The 17,509-nt window shown below is 39.0% G+C and overlaps 1 protein-coding gene across 3 annotated transcripts in view; it reads right to left on the minus strand.

Moving 5' to 3' along the window:
- SH3GL2 (SH3 domain containing GRB2 like 2, endophilin A1) overlaps positions 1-17,509 on the minus strand; it is a 313,692-nt gene that overhangs the window by 39,045 nt on the left and 257,138 nt on the right. For all 3 annotated transcript variants that reach the window (XM_072655741.1, XM_072655750.1, XM_072655756.1), the window contains 2 exons: positions 13,149-13,217; positions 1,157-1,229 (listed from right to left, as the gene is read on the minus strand). In XM_072655741.1, coding sequence (XP_072511842.1) covers positions 1,157-1,229; positions 13,149-13,217 — 142 coding nt within the window. The remainder of the gene's footprint in view (positions 1-1,156; positions 1,230-13,148; positions 13,218-17,509) is intronic.

Below are 17,509 nucleotides of genomic sequence, written 5' to 3' on the forward strand. Positions count from 1 at the left end.
TGAGATTTGTGTCCAGCGCTTCTCCTCTAAATCTAAGACTCAAGGCCCTTCCTGAGGGCTCTTTTCCTTTTTTTCTCCTTCATCCCTTGCATTTTGAAAACAACATTTCAGGAACCCTTACTTATTTACAATGCTGCCATCATGACAGAGGAAGTCACAGGAAATGAAGAAATTTCTGGAGCCAATAATGCATCGTCAGTGGAAGGATCCCAAAGAGAAAGAACCATAAGGTTGGTTACTCCAGTCATCATTTTCATCTGGGATCTTTCCAATGAGAGTACATTATTGTCTCCTACAGTTTCATTACTTCTTACAAAGTGAAATAGAGATAAAAATTAAAAGTCAAGTCCACTGGTAGCTTCTCATCATGACAATTCAATAGAACCATCATTTTCAAAATAAGATGTGGGCAACCCAGGCTGATTTGACTGCTATAGTATGATCTTAGGAAGGGTATGAGAGTCAACTTCTGAGCCTCATCTGGGGAAACTGGCCTGTGATCAAAATGGAGTGGAATTTGTATTCTCTTAGCCACTGTATCTCAGACACTACCCATATCAAGGTCACGTGGAACATCTCCCAAATTAGCTGATCTAGCAGAATAGTTTCCTACCACCCTACCAGCCATTCAGAGTCTTCACTAGTCTAGAACTTACCATTAAGTTGGAGACAATACAATTGGCCAGAACCTTTGAATGGATCAGGACCCATGCCCTTCTGATCTGCCCTGACTCCTAGTATCAAGCAGACACTCCTTTAGGCATGATGAAGTAGGACACCGGCTCCACACCACCCAAAACTTTGTCCCCAGGTGGTTGCTGCTTACACAGCCAGACCAGGAACCTGAAGGCAAGCACACTACCACATATTTCTACAGGTCTTTGAGGTTTCCTAAGAACTTTCCTTACAACAACTCCTATAAAGCAGACAACAAAACAATCATTATCTCTACTTCTTGGAGGAAAAAACAGAAACTCAATAGCCTGAGTGTCCAATCAATAGTTACACAGCTAGTGGAACTAGAATGGAAGCTGAGGTATCCTGAGTCTAGGTCCAGCATTCTGAGGTAAAAATGGAATCAGTAGAAAGCATGTCATCAAGGAAATAATGTAGTTACCTTTAAAGGACATTCCAGATTAGTAACATCTTCGCTTACCTGGATTGGGTTGAAGATATTCAATTGTTTTGGTCATTATTTCCATCACAGCCCTGCTGGTGACATCCACTTTCTGAAAGAAGACAAAAAGCATCGATGAGGGAAAACAACATATGATAAAACTTTGAAAGAACTCAGAATTCTGACCAAATTATCAACTCACCATGGCATCAAAAGACTTATATTGAAATATATAACCCACCTCATGAAGAGAAGTGACCGACTAAAAGTAGAGTGTGTGAGTGTATATATGTGTGTGTGTGTGCGTTCGGTAGTTTCTCAGTTATATCTGACTCTTTGTGACTCCATTGGAATTTTCTTGGCAAAGATACTGAAGTGGTTTGCCATTTCCTTCTCCAGTTCATTTCACAGATGGGGAAACTGAGGCAAACATGGTTGAGTGACTTGACCAGGGTCACGCAGCCAGTAAGTGTCTGATGCCAGATCTGAACTCAGTAAGATGAATCTTCCTGACTCTAGACCTGGCGTGCTATCCACTGAGTCACATAGCTACTCATAGGTAAAGCACTCATTCTCAGACATACTTGATTTGCTTCATTACATAATTGTTATAAAGAAGGGCTGCTATTCTGGGACTGGGGGAGGGCAGAGAAGAATAGAGTGGAAAGAGATGCTGCCAAACCATGGGCAAAGAAAAAAATCAATAAAATGTTTTAAATGCATAGAAGAAAAATCAAGTACAAAAATCACATCCCAGTTTTATTATCTAAAGCATGCCCTATGAACTAATCTTTTGTGAATGGAAACTTATTGAGGCAATTTTTAATCCAATAAGCAAATATAAAAATTAGGGCATCTTTAGTACTAATGCCAACTACAAATATTTTTTTTCTATTACTATTCGTAACATATCTCCAACATACCAATTGCTGCTATTCAGTCATGTACAACTCTTCAAGACCCTGTGGACCACTGTCCATGAGGTCTTCCTGGCAAAGATACAGGAGAGGTTTGCCATTTTCTTCTCCAGTGCATTAGAACAAACAGAAGTTAAGTGACTTCCCTAGAGGCACACAGCTACTAAGTGTCTGAGATTTGAACTCAGGTCTTCCTGACTCCAGACCCAGTGCTCGATCTACTTACCCACCTAAGTGCCTCCTAAACGTATCGATAGTAAGGTGGATACTCATCAGTATGCTACTTCATGACAGAGATATATCATTAAGGCATACGGTATCCCTGCTTTTTTGCAGACAGTACTGAACCTGAACCATTCACAAACCATCACCCAATCCCTTCACAGGGGGCTCAAGGAAAGGAGATGCTGCATCTCCCTGCATCATGCTTCTTAAGGCAGGCTTCAGTGTCTCACAACACCCCCATATCAGCTACTGTTTCCCTTGCATAATACTCCTCCAGCTTTAACACAATGTCAGGTCTCAACTGTCTGTGAAGAGGAAAAACAGCTGGTCTCTATCCTTCTTACATATTGTGACATTTTTCCCTTACTTGTTAAGCTGCTAGTTCTGTTATGGAAACCACTTGGAGTTTGTGATAGTGAAAAACATTTTCCCATCAAGCCCCAAAATTCAAAGTAAAGATTAAGAGACTTAAACTGAGAAGCTTAGAATTTTGGGGGGTAAAAGATCATTTTTATGTATATTACTGTTAATCAGGCTTCTAAAGATCACCTTTCTTCATGAGAATAAAGGCCAAGAGAGTTATGCAGGTTTATTCTATCAATAAATAGATTAATTCAGTTCTTATATAGGGTACTGCTGACAACTGCTAATTCAAAAATGATGAGGTACATAAGATGTTTAAACATAGTTATCAAATGTTTACTTATATTCTTCCTAAGATTTAAAAACAAACAGAGATTACAGAGTTTTAACGAAAAGATGGCCAGGTTTACAACAGAAAAACTGACCTTGCCAAGGTCTACTAGCTTGCTAATCTCCATAGACATTATTATCAAAGAATTTCTGTGAAAGAGCAGCAGCTCTCCAGAGTAGTGAACTTTTCTACCTAGAACTGGATTTTGAGTCAGGGGACCTAGATTTAAATCCCAGCCCTGCTACTGAACCTGAAATCACTTCTGCTGTCCAGGCTTCAGTTTCATGTTCTATAAGATGAGAGTAGCTTTAAATGCTCTAAAATACAAATTCTTATGAGGAAGAAGCAGTTTTCCTAGAACTTGAGATAACTATGATTTTGATAATTTTATTCAGTATTTTTCATAGACAAGTCATCCCTCCTTCTGCTCCTCATGAGTTTAAAAGAAGGAATTTTCCCTGTCCTTACGTATCTGAGATCCCCATTTCAGGAAGTAATAAAAATAAAGGCATCCCCATCCCTTGCCCCAAGGCTTGCTTGCTGCACTGGTTGTCTAAAATTACATTCAGCTAATACTGCTCCTATGGCACAGACACACTAAAGGCTGAATCCAGAATGCAGCAGGCTAAAACAATTTTAGTCCTAATCTGGAAACTGTGGCATCATTTCTTCAGGAAAAATCAGGAAGGAAACACCTTTATTTTACTATTCCTGGGCTCCACGTTGTACATCAGCCCAGTCATGACACAGAAGAAGAACACTGGTTGTACAGTCAGTCAGAGGTGGCTGTTGCTGTTGAGTGGTTTTTTAGTCACATCTGACTCTTTGTGGCCCCATTTGGGTTTTTTTGCAAAGATACTGGAGTGGTTTGCCATTTCCTTCTCTAGCTCATTTTACTGTTGAAGAAACTAAGGCAAATAGGGTTAAGTGAAACAGCTAGTGTCTGAAACCAGATTTGAACTTGGGTAGGAGATGAGCCTTCGTGACTTCAGGCTCTGTACTCTCTCCACGGCACCAGTCGGCTGCCCAGAGTTAGAGAACCTAAGTTCAAATCTCACTTACTACCTGTGTGACCTTGCGTAAATCACTTCATCTTCCTGTGCCTCCGTTCCTCCATCTGTAAAATGAGAAAGTTGGACTAGATAGTAGTGAAGTTCCTTCTAGTTCTATTTTCCTGAATTAAAATTCATTATTGGGCACATTTAATTGCACCACAAACATTGAGACTCTCGATTGAGAAGGTCTGGCTTCTCAATCAACAAATCGCACCTAGCAACTGCCTCCTAGGAAAACATTCAGGTAGTTTTTAACCAAGCTTCTACGGAGTTCATGCCGTGTGTGTGTGTGTGTGTGTGTGTGTGTGTGTGTGTGTGTGTGTGTGTGCGTGTGCTGAAGCAACAAAAACAGTTTCACATATTGGTACTTAAATTACTGGGGAGAAACACTTACTGTGCAGGGAGCCTGTGGAAGCAACACATTCCCATGATTCCATTCAATGGTCTCACCAAGGAGGCTGGCAGGGTTAAGAGGCAAACACCTGCGCTTTCAGTGCATCTCAGCTGGAGAGTGTCTTTGGTGGCTGATACTACAGAAATGAGCCTTAGGAATCCCCACGTGCTTTATCCAGTGGCAATACTCATTTTCAACCTCTAATTTATTTCATTCAATCGTATAATTGACCCTTCAGGAATAACACTAAACTCATCTCTCTCTCTCCAAAACTGCTGATCATATGAAGGAGGTTCTCTTGGGAGGGACTGCAAGTTGAACTGAAATACATTTTATGTGACTAATAAGCAGAAAAGGTTTGAGATTCCAGATCTCCTGATCTCCATGGCTAACAAATTTCAATTGCTCCATTAGTGGAAACAGGGAAGAGGTACTGAATACAAACTTTACTGCAGAACCCTGCCAGCAAGACACAAGGTCTGCAGGGTGAGACAAGACTCTTGGTCCCAGGAAGATGTTTTATTTAAAATGTAAAGGAAAGCACACCTTGGGAAATTATATTTTGAATTTATTTTATATTTAAAGAGGAAGCAAACTGTATATAATGAAGATTTATAATTTCATGAAAATTCTCTATTTTCTACTATGTACATGGAACTGATTTTTTTTTTAGTGTTAAATTCAGAATACAAAAATTAATAAAAAATGAGAAGCAGCACAGTTACGATGTTCCAGCTTCCCCTACCTAAAGGAAAGCTGGACGTAACAGATCCTTGGGGCATGACAAGCTTTCCTCTCCATTACCAAAAGAACTTAAGAGCACTTTGGATGGTGTCTCCTCATTTTTGATTTTGATTTTCCACCCTTGTTTCTTTTATCTCCAAGCCATTTGGCTCAATCTAGATTTCCCAGCATGTTACACAATTCCTCAGAAGCTGCCACTTTGGTTCACCCTTCTTGTTTGTACCATCAGTGCTTCTCAATTCCTCTTGTTCCAAACTCCCCCAGTCTGAGACTTCTTATACCTTCTACCACAACTTTCCTGATGGGCTCAGATCAAAAGTTCTCACTCCCTGATTGAATCTCCTGGGCCTTTCTCTTTGACCTTTCCAATATGCTTACTTATTTTTATCTTGTTAACATTATCTGTGCATACTTTCTAAATTTACTATTATTATTAATTGTAAAATTATCAAATTATAAACTTACTAAATTGTAATTCTAAGGAAATGTATTGTGTTTCATGTTTGCATCCCTGATGCCTAGTCCACAGTAGGTGTTTAATAAATGTTTGTTGGACCATTTTGGACCAGTACCTTACACAGTAAACCACAATAAACTCAAATTCTAGATATGACCTAAATATTAACAGTCATATCATTAAAAACAACCAGAAGAGCATCAAATGAGGTACCTTTTACAAGTGTGGTTAAAGCAACCTCAGGTACATATGCTTGCAGGGAGTACAAGAAGCTTATTCAGGGGTAAGGAGAATATTTAGTAAACAATTATGTACCATATTAAAATTGATCTATTTTATTTCGTGTGTGTGTGCGTATATATATATATATATATATTTTAAACTCTTGATTTTATTTCCTCTCATATTTAATAGGGGACACAAGAAAGTTTAATGAAAGTCTAGAGATATGGAGACTGACAAAGTTTAGGAATCCCTAGGCTAGGAGGAAAAATTCTTAATCTAACAAAGGATAGAGAAAAACACAAAAAAGTAAAAATAAAATAATATTATGTATATTTATTGTTTTTGTGCTTGTCCTTCCTTCTTAAAGAGGACCGTGACATCAAGATGATGACATGACTTGCAGTTGACTTTGATTTGAGTGAGAGAAGCCTGTGCAGGGTCACCAGCCTCACTGTCTTCTCCTGAGTCATCTGGGTCCAGTGGCCTGATATTCATCAGGAGGACTGGAGATGGCCCAGGATGCAATGGGAGACCCTGGCCATTTTAGGCTAAGGTCTTATCAGATTCTCACTTTGAGTGAGATACATCCATTCAATGAATAGGCTTCTAGAAGTAGTTACTCAAGGGACAGCCTCTTTAATAAAAAAAAAAAAATCAAACTGGAAGGGAAAGACCCTCAGGGTTCCTGGGTAAAAGAAAAGTTACTATTTAGTATTTACATATAACACTGAGAAGCACTGAGATATAATACATATTATAACATAACATATATGTACTATATATTACAAGAGAATATATATTATATATACTGTATTACATAGATATTTCTCAATGTAATATGTGCATATATGTGTGTATATACAGACATATATATGCATACAGACATACATACACAGGGTAAATATAAAATAATTTCAGAGGATGGGAGTCTATAGGATCCAGAAGGAATCAGGGAAGGCTTATGTATGAAGTAACTTAAGCTGAGCACTGAAGGAGATCAGGAATCTTCAGAGGTGGAGACAAAGATGGAATGCATTCTAGGTATGAGGAATAACCGGTACAAAACATGGAGATAGGAACTAGAATGCTGTAAATAAGGAACAGAAAAGTCATCTTGTTTGCCTGAAAAGGGATTAGGGTTAGAAGAGGACAATATGCAATGAATCCAGAAAAGCAGGCTGAAGAAAGTTTGGGGAGAGCTTAAAGGTTGGAGATTTTTTAGATTTTATCCTATGAGCAATAGGGAGCCACTGGACATTTGGGGGCAGGTAAGTGACTGGGTCATATCTACGCTTTAGGAATATCACATTGGTAGTACATGGATTATGGATTAGAGAGGAGAGAGATGAAAAACAAAGAGGGTATGAAGCAAATGGGTAGCTGTGTGAGTAGAGAGTAGAGGGCAGATGAGAGAGTTTGGAAATAGAATTGACAAGATTTGTCAAACAGTTAAGCAAGGAGGGAGGCAGAGGGAGAAGGCAGGGAAGAATCTTTTGTAGAGCTTCTGCTACATGTCTGGCATGGTGCTAAGCACTTTTACAAATATCTCATTTGATCCTAACAATAATTCTGTGAATGTTCTCATTCTCCATTTTACAATTGAAACAACTGAGGCAAATGGGGGTTAACTAGATAGTATTTGCACCTGGATTTGAACTGAGGTCTTCCTGGCTCCAGGATCTCCACCTTGCTGCTTCATGGTGCTGCTATGGCTAAGAACCAAGATCATTGAAAGAGGGGTGATGCAGAAGTAATCAAGTTAGGAGGAAGGGTAGTTTGGGGGAAAGATGATGACTTCCATTTTAGATGTATGAATTAAAGATGCCTAAGGGTTAAAATGTCCAATAGACACTGAAATGAGAATTCAAGTTCATGAGAGAATAGGACTGAATACAGTTGAATTCATGGGAACAGATGAAATTATTGTGAGAAAGGGAATAAAGTGTAGAGAATAAATCCTAGATAGAGTCATGGGGTATACCCACAGTTACGGTACAAGACATGGATGCTTTGGCAGTCCAAGGGTGGTCAGCACTGTCAAAAGCTGCACAGAAAAAAAAGAAACTGAGCACCATCAGATTTGGTGGTGCAAACTTTGGAGAAGGCAGTTTCAGGCAGGTGAAGGTGAGGGGGTGGAAAACTGAGTGAAAGAAAAGGAAGTAGAAGCAATGAATGCAGACAGATTTTTCTAGGAGTTTGGCTATGAAAAAGAACATAGATGCAGGATAATAATTTGAGGGATAGGCAAGGCTTATTTGGTTTTTCTGTTTGCTTGTTTGTTTTTAAAGAACAGGGAAGACCTAGGTTTGTAGGCAACAGGGAAGGGGCCCATAGATAGAGAGTGACAGATGAGAATTAAGTAGTCGTAAGAGTGTTTTGACTGCATCTTGTCTTTCAAAGACCATTTTCTCTGTCAGCTCACAGGGAGCAGGGCTGACTGGGTTTGGAGAGAAGCCTATGGTTTTTGAGTAAGGTTTTTGTTTCTCCTGAGGCTTTTTTTTTGCCAGATGGTTGGCTCGGCTTGTGGGTTTGGCTGTAAGAATGCTCCCTCTTGGAGTTACCATGCAGCAGGAGCAGAGCTGAAGACGAATTCAGGCTTACCTATGTTAAAATAGATATTTTTTAACATTTCCGACCCTGTTTTTTCCCTTCTAATCAATTTTTATTGGCCAATTCTCTAAATTTATTTGCATCATATATTGAGGTAAAGCTCCGGCTTTTTTTTTCCCTCATTTTTCCAGAGGTTTTTGGGATGAAAACTACCCAGTTCTCTAAAAGTATCATTCTTTTTAACTTCACCCAGAAACTGGAAGACTGGATCACTCTAAGAAATTAGTTATCTGGATCCCCTAGCCTTATCTGGTTAGGCTAAAAAAAACAAGATCTCAGCTCTCTAGTTTAAAGTTTCCATTTGTATATTAACTTAAGGTTTGACAGCTATAAGTTATAAGGTTTTGGTAGCTAGTTACATATATATATACATATATATGTAAAACTCCTACTATACGTTGGGCACTGTGCAAAGCACTCTACAATCATTACCTCGCTTGATCCTCAGAAACAACCCTAGGAGGTAAATGCTGTCATTATCCTCATTTCACAGTTGAGGAAACTGAGGAAAACAGAGCTTAAGTGACTTCCCACACCTACTAAGTGTCTTCTTAATTTCAGGTCCAGTGCTCTAACCTAGTATACCACCTAGCTGCCTTCAAAGGAGATGCCCATCAACTAGGACATGGTTAAACAAGTTGTAGTGCATGAATAACATGGAATATGACTGTGCTATAAGAAATGATAAATATTATACATACAGAAAAGTATGGGAAGACTCATATGAACTGAACTGACTTGTGAAAGGCTTTAAGGTCAAACAGAGGATTTGGTGTTTCATCCAAGAGGTTAAAGGGGGACTTTTGAGCCAAGTAGTGACCTGGTCAGACTTAAGACTGAGGAAGATGGACAGGAGACAAGAGAGACCAACTAGGAGGACGTTGCAAGGAGTAAGATGAGAGGTGGTGAAGATCTGGAATAAGGAGTAGCTGGAGTCAGCAAAGATGAAGGTACAAATTTGAATTGCTTTGGAGGTGGAATTGACAGGTCTGGCAACTGACTAGATACGGGTAGTGAGCAAGAGTGAAGAGAAGAGAGTGTGTGTTCATCCTTCGTTGCTGAAGAAGACCATGCCATCAGAGAGATGATGACATGACTTGCACTTAACTTTGTTTTGAGTGAGGGAGGGCTGTGCAGGTCACCAGCCTCACTTTTCCTCCAGAGCCATCTGAATCCAGTGACCAGATATTCATCAGGATGACTGGAGATGACCCAGGATGAGGTAATTGGGGTTAAATGACTTGCCCAAGGTCACACAGCTAGTGAGTGCCAAGTGTCTGATGTGAACTCAGGTCCTCCTGACTGCTATACTGGTGCTCTATCCACTGCACTATCTAGCTGTTCCAAAGACTAGAGAGTAATGCTGAGGTTGAGAACCTCAGTCACTGAAGGAGGATGTTCTCAACAGACAGCGGGGAGTTAGGAACTGATATCAAAGTGAAGTAAAAACAACCAGGAAAGAAAAAAAAAATGAATGCAACAACAGAAATGGAAAGCAAAACAACAAAACAATAGAAATAAATGCTAGGAAATTGTAATGACCAAGTTTGGACCTGAAAAAACAGAAACCACTTTCCGTGACTTCTTTGCAGAAGTGGGAGTCTATGAGAATGGAACACAGTATATTTAAGGCTTTTTCAATAGGCTTCTTAGTGTTGCTAAACTTTTTTCCCCTCTTTTTTCATTCTTCGTTATAAAGGATGGATCTCTGGGAAAGGGAGGGAAGATAGCAGGAGGAATTTGTTGGGAAATATAGTTTACATAAAAACACAAGTTATCAATAAAAATTTATTTTAAAAATTATAATTCAAGATTCTGGTTTCTAGTTCTTTGCCCTACTGGTAATGGCCTACTTTCCATCCCTATCCTCTTGACCTACACCTACTACAAATTTAAACCACTGTTTGTAGACTTTAGCTCTGATCTATGAGGTTTCCATTTTTTGGCTAGTCTGTCCAACTTACCTCTAAGTGAAGTTATCATATTAGCCCAACTTTTGATATCTACAAGAGACTAAGACCAATGGAAACTTTCCTGTTTTGGTACATGGGTACACTCCTTTGATCAGTAAAACTGAAGCTCCTTGAAGACAAGAATTGTCCAAATTTTTGTGCCTGGTATGGTTCCTGGGACACAGTAGGCACTTAATAATTACTTATTATCAATTTATTGTGAATCAAAATAGTACCATATCACCTAATATCTAACTGCTTGATGCCTTAAGAATTCTAGAATCTCTTTATAGGTCCTGGTCTTTCCACAAAACATATCCTTGATATTCTGGTCTTTCCTTTTTATTAGGCCACTTCAGCAGGTTTTGTGCCCTAGTCTACACATTTTTCTACATCTTGTGTCAGTTGATCTTGTTTGTTTCCAACCCAAAACCTTACTATCTGTCAAAATCCCCTATCTCCCCAAAGCATCTCTTAGTTCAATGGTATCCAGGTTAAATAGAAACGGGGGCCTGTAATGGTAATTATGAGAGTTAAAGATCTTCTCCACCCAATTAATGGGCTTGCCCATTAAGGGAAGTTTGATTAGGGGAGATTTGTTTCATAGGGAAGACTACATTTTTGTTAATTTCTAATGAGGCACTGGTTCTCAAGGGTTGTGATGCCTTCTGGCTCTAAAAAGTGTTTAAATACTCTGAGATGAGGTTTTATTTCGAGGGCTTACTCACCGGAAGTGATTGTTTGGCTAGGTAAAACTCTGGGCAGCCACCAAGGAGTCCCCTGGCTTTGAAAACCCAGATGTTGGTGCTTCTCTGTCTAGTAACTATGTATGTATTGTTTATGGTCAGACAGTTAGAAGCCCTGTCTGTTGATATTCATTTCTCTGTTTGTATTTTCCCCGAAGTTCGGGGTGCTCACTTTTTCCCCTGAACTAAGTGAATGATATGTGTACTTGATTAAAGTAGACTGCTGACTCCTCAAAAGGTGCTTTCCTTTTAGAAACATAGATCTAAGAACCTGTAGGGCAGGTCCTCCTGTGTATGCCAGGGTCATTGATCTTACAGGGCCACTAATCTGTACATAAGGATCCCTACAGATCATATATTGGCAGTTTTAAAAGGTAAAGTTATTTGTGTTTTATGCATTTATATATATTTTGCTAATTATCTTCTAAATACATTTAGTCTGGTTCAAGCCTAGGGTCATGTGCTTGACACCTATGACTCTTCATGTCTGAATTCCTTATAATATCCAGATCCCAGGGATCCACAGTCAAAGCAACTTTGGCCTATTGCAACTTTTAAAAAATTGAGTACAGGAACTCCAAGTCCTCTATAGCATGGCTATTGTTGTAATATTCAAAATTGGGCTATAGAATAGTTCATGACTTGTTTGTTTTCAGGAATGTTATTAACCAAACTAAGGGCACAGGTTTTTAAAAATAACCATTAGCAGGACTACTACTGTCATACTTTGAAGTTTTATATTTTGATCATCATCAGGACCCTAAGACACCATTCCCCATCACTTCTCATTTTGCAAAGGCAAAATTAGAGACTCTGTGAGTGGTGAGACTGGAGGCAGATTGGCATTCTGGAAACAGTGCTTGAAGGTGGAATTCAGAAGACCTGTGCTTTAGTCCCATCCCAGACACAAACTTGTATGTCTGGACAAGTTATCTGACCCCTGTCTCACTTTCCTAATCCATGAAACAGGGTGGGTAATAACTGCGTCACTTACCTTAGAGGACTGTTGTGAGAAACAGATGAGATAATGAATATAAAGAATTTACAAACCTTAAAATACTATATAGATATCATCACCATCATCTCACCTTTTCAAGGAGAATTAGATAGAAATGATCCAGGGACAAGTATTTCTCCTACAATTTAACTTTTATATTTAACATTCTGTGCATTATTGCACGGGTGGAAAAAAATTGCTCTTTGTAACAATAAAAGGATCCAAATATAAGCTCATCTTCCGGAGGGTCACTGAAAGCATCCTTAGTAGAACTCCAAAAGCAGAGAGGACAACAGTGATGATAACTCTCTCATCCTGTTCCTGCAGGATTTTTATATTCCATGCTAGGAATTCATATTTTCAAACATTTATGGAAATTATGAGCATTGGGCATAGCATCGTCTATTAGAAATGTTGTTTATGTTTTAATCAATTTATTATCATTATCATTATTAAGTACTAATAGTCTTTCAAATGGAGACAATTTTCCAAAAATCACTAAAAAAAAATTCAAAAATACTTCCCAGACCCAATCTTGGAGACAGCACTGTTTTCTCTCTATTAACCTTTACAACAATTTCAATTAAACAAATTTCCTGATTTTAAAGTTCCTTCATTGATATCTACTGTTATCAATCCACAAGGGATTACTAACTCTGCTCTTTCTTTCCTTATTCCATTCATGGAAAGAAAACTGAAAAAGCCAAAGTCCCAAATAACTAGAAATTCCGCACCCCCCCCCCCCCCGGCTCAGACACTTTTTTGTGCCTGATTTATTGATGCTGAACCTACTATTTCATTCAAACACAAGGTCAAATACCAGCAGATTTGCAGTCCATAAGAAAAACAATTTGTGGCAAAGCCAACATACTTAAAGGTGACTGTAATACATTGAATTAAGGATACCTGCGTCTCTTCACACCTACGAGAAGAGTAATATCCACTATTCCATTCTCTTCGTTTCCCCGACATTACTCAGAAAGGGCAAAAATTATTCAAGAGGACAAAAACTTACCCTTTCCATTTCTCTGAAGTCATCATCTAACTTGGTTCCTTCTGCTCCTCCAACCTTCTCACTCACTTTCTGCAAAAGGCAAAACATAGAATAGTAATTGTAAAAGAAGTATCTCTCATGACTTGCTAGGAACCCTTGCCTCCCAACCTAATTGCGTCTTAACAGTTATGAAGAACAGGATAGTCGTAGTTTTCTCTAGGATGAGAAATTTGTAAATGCTACCTATGGATACAATGTGCTTCTTTTTTCCATATAAACCTACATGAATAACTGAATGATTTACCATAGCTTTCTCATTTCACTGGTAAAATTCTTCCCAGCTGTTATCCATTTGACAGATTGATAGATAAATCGATTAATCAATAGATAGAGCATTAATTAATTCTAATTGTGGGTCACATACTGTGCTAAGCACTACAGATACAAATACAGTCAAACAAGGAAGTCCCTGCCCTTAGATCCTAAGAAGGGAAGACAGTACATAAAGAAGCTAAAACATATGGAGGGGAGGACAAAGAAGAAATGGTCAGGTTTTATTTTTTTCTCCTCCAAATTTATTTATTTATTTGTTTTCAGTTTTCAACAATCACTTCCATAAGTTCTAAATCTTCTCCCCTGTCCCTCCTCAAGAGGGCATGGAATCTTGTATGGGTTCTACACATACATTCCTATTAAAAACATTTTCACATTAGTCATGTTGCATAAAAGAATTAAAATGAATGGGAGAAAGCATGAGTAAAACTAAACAACCCAAACATAACAAAAGAGAAAATAGTCTGCTTTACTCTCTGTTCTGACTCCATAGTTCTTTCTCTGGAGGTGGATGGCATTTTGAATCATGAGTCCTTTGGAAATGTTTTAGGTCCTTGCATATTGTGAAGGATTAAGTCTATCAAAAACAGTCCTCGAATACTGTGGCTGTTACTGTGTATAATGGTCTCCTGGTTCTGCTCCCTTCACTTAGCATAAGTTCATGTAAGTCTTTCCAGGTTTTTCTGAAGTCTTCCTGCTTATCATTTCTTATAGCACAGTAATATTCCATTACATTCATATACCACAACTTGTTCAGCCATTCCCCAATTGATGGGTATTCTCTTGATTTCCAATTCTTGGCCATCACAGAAAGAGATGTTATAAATATTTTTGTATATGTGGGTCCTTTTCCCATTTTTATGATCTCTTTGGGTTATAGATCTAGAAGCAATATTACTGAGTCAAAGAGTATGCATATTTTTGTAGCCCTTTGAGTACAGTTCCAAATTGCTCTCCAGAATGGTTGGATCAATTCATAGCTCCACCAACAGTGAGTGTTCCAACTCTCTCACATTTTCCCCAACATTTATCATTTTCCTGTTTTGTCATATTAGCCAATCTGATAGGTGTGATGTGGTATCTCAGAGCTGTTTTGATTTGTACTGAAACAGTATGAAGGGGAGAAGGGTATTCTCATCAATAAAGTACTTAGCTAGGACTCAGAGAATCTATGTAATAGGTATGTCAAAACAGATAAAATGAAACTCATGAGGAAATGTGTCTTGCATTTCTCCTCTGCCACATTATTTTACATCATCATGCCTTTCTAATAAGCACCAGCTCTAACAAGAGCCTGCTTTATGTATTAGGCACTGTGCTAAGTTCTGGAGATACAATAAAAGGCAAAAATACTCCAAACTGTCCCAGCTCCCAAGGAGTTCACAGTCTAATAGAAAAAGACAACATGCAAACTATATAAATACAGAGAGAGATAATGGAAGGAGAGATAGAAACACAGAGACAGGATATGGAAAACTTTGAAAGTCAAATGGATGACTGTATTGTTGATCCTGAAGGAAATAGGGAGCCACTGAAGTTTATCGAGATACTGTAATGTTATATGTTAATGAGAGTTAAAGTTCTTCCCCATCCATTAATGGGTCTGCCCATTAAGGCACTAGTTCTCAAGGGCTGTGATGTCCTTTGGCTGTGTGTGTGTGTGTGTGTGTGTGTGTGTGTGTGTGTGTGTGTGTGTGTGTGTAGAGAGACAGATATGTTTATACTCTGAGGTGAGGTTTTGTTTTGGGGCTTATTCATTGGAAGTGTTTGTTTGATCAGACAATTCTGTGGGCACACACTAAGGAGCCCCCCAGCTTTGAAAACCCACATGGTGGTGCTTCTCTCTCTAGAAACTTTGCATGTAATGGTCAGACAGTTGGATCTGTCTGTTGATCTGTGATGTATGTGTTGCTTATGGTCAGACAATTGGAAAACCTGTCTGTTGATATTTATTTCTCTGTATTTTCTCTGAAGTTCGGGGTGCTGACTTTTTCCCTTGAACTAAGTGAATAATACACACACACACACACACACACACACACACACATATATACTTGATTAAAGTAGATTGTTGAGCCCTCAAAAGTTGATTTCCTTTTAGAAAGGCAGATCTAAGAACTTGTAAAACAGGCCTTCCTGTGTATGTTGAGGTCCCTGCTGTTACATACCTTGAGGAAACAGTAAGATTAAGTGAAGGTTTTCCAAGAGAAGAAGCCAGTACAAGGAGATTTAAGGTTAGAAAGCGTGAGTGCTTTCTGGGGTTCATGCTGATACAGACACCTAGGTGGCACAGTGGATAAAGTGTTGGGTCTGGAATCAGAAATATTTTTGGTATTCATAGTGGGCCAGAAGTTCTTCGGGTGCAGCAGATAGGATGCTGGGCATGGAGTCAGGAAGACTCATTTTTCTGAGTACAAATCTGGCCTTAGACATTTACTAGCTATGTGACCTTAGGCAAGTTACTTAACCCTATTTGTTTCAGTTTCCTCATCTGTAAAATTAGTTAGAAAAGGAAATGGCAAACCATTCCAGCATCTTTGCCAAGAAAACCACAAATAGGGGTTTCACAAAGAGTTGGACACAAGTGAAAACTACTGAACTACAACAACAAACAGTTTATTGAGTGAGGGGGGTAGGATGGGGGCTGGGGAGGGATGATATGGTAAAGACAACCACAGATGAAGCAAGCTGCTTTGCTTCCCTCTACCCTGCTCAAAGCTGACAACTGAGAAAACAAGTAATTTTTTTTCATTGCCTGGAAGGACAGCTTTCAAAATAACAAATTGTTTTTCTTAAGGTAGAAAAAAACTCCTCTCTCCCTTCAAAAAGAATGAAGTGAACTCTTCATGTAGTTTTCTCTTCGTGGGGACTTTTCTTCAGAATCTTTCCTATAAGGCTAGGACTCTGAATAAACTCCTTTGGACCTATTACTCCCATGGGTTTTGTTTGACTCAGAGTTTTTACTCCAAAATGCTGTACGTATAAGTAAGTCTATTCCTCTATGCATCCAGAGAAATAACCATCCAGCTGTTGCTTAAAGACCTCTCTTTGTGGGATTTTCACTACCTAAGGTACCAAAGGAAACAAAGAAACTCTAAGGAGTATGGTAACAGATCTGACTTCTGAAGCTTTTATGGGAGAAAAGAACTGAGGGATGTAATAAATACTTGTGGGTTCTTTCTTCCACTCACACAGAAACATCAAAGAACTTTTGTCATTCAGTTGTTTCAGTTATGTCCAACTCTTAGTGACCCCATTTGGTGTTTTGTTAGCAAAGATACTAGAGGACCTTGCCATTTCCTTCTCCAGCTCATTTTACAGATGAGGAAACTGAGGCAAACAGGGTGAAGTGACTTGCCCAGGGTCAAACAGCTAGTAAGTTTCTAAGGCCAAATTTAAACTCAGGAAGATGACTCTTCCTGACTTCCAGCCCAGAGCTCTCCCCACTGCACCCAAAGAACTTCTAGCCCACTATGAATGCTAAAAGTTACTTTTTGACCAAAATAGAAAACCAATGAAAGGACTGATCAAAATCAGACACAGCTTACAGCAAAGCACAACATGCTCTGTTCCGTCTCTCACTTCTTGGCCAACAAAAAGCAGGGCTTTTCATTATTCTTTCCTTGGCATACACCAGCAGACTGGCCTGCAAGCTTGCAGACTTACTGCTTCATGGCATCATGTAGAAGAAGCATGTGGCAAGGGAGATATTTGCTGTTACTGTGATTAGTAACAGCTGAAAAGCATCAAAACCGTTAGTATTCAGTATTTGTGGACAAATCATAATTCTGAGGAGCACCTACTACAAGTCTAGCACATGGTATAGACTTAAATCCTTGACTGATGTGGCACCTGTCTTAGAAACTACGTAAGGTGCCAAGCAATGGTCATGTAACTCTTCAGGGAGTCAGACACTCTCATTCTCCTCATGCACCTGTAGCCGCAACTGCAGACGGATACTAATTGAAAAGTATTTAACTGACCTATTTCGGAGTGGAGTCGGGGGAGAGGGAATCAGTATATGATTCAAAATAGCATTAACATTTTTC

Source organism: Notamacropus eugenii, chromosome 1, assembly GCF_028372415.1.
Source record: "Notamacropus eugenii isolate mMacEug1 chromosome 1, mMacEug1.pri_v2, whole genome shotgun sequence".
Taxonomy (NCBI): domain Eukaryota; kingdom Metazoa; phylum Chordata; class Mammalia; order Diprotodontia; family Macropodidae; genus Notamacropus; species Notamacropus eugenii.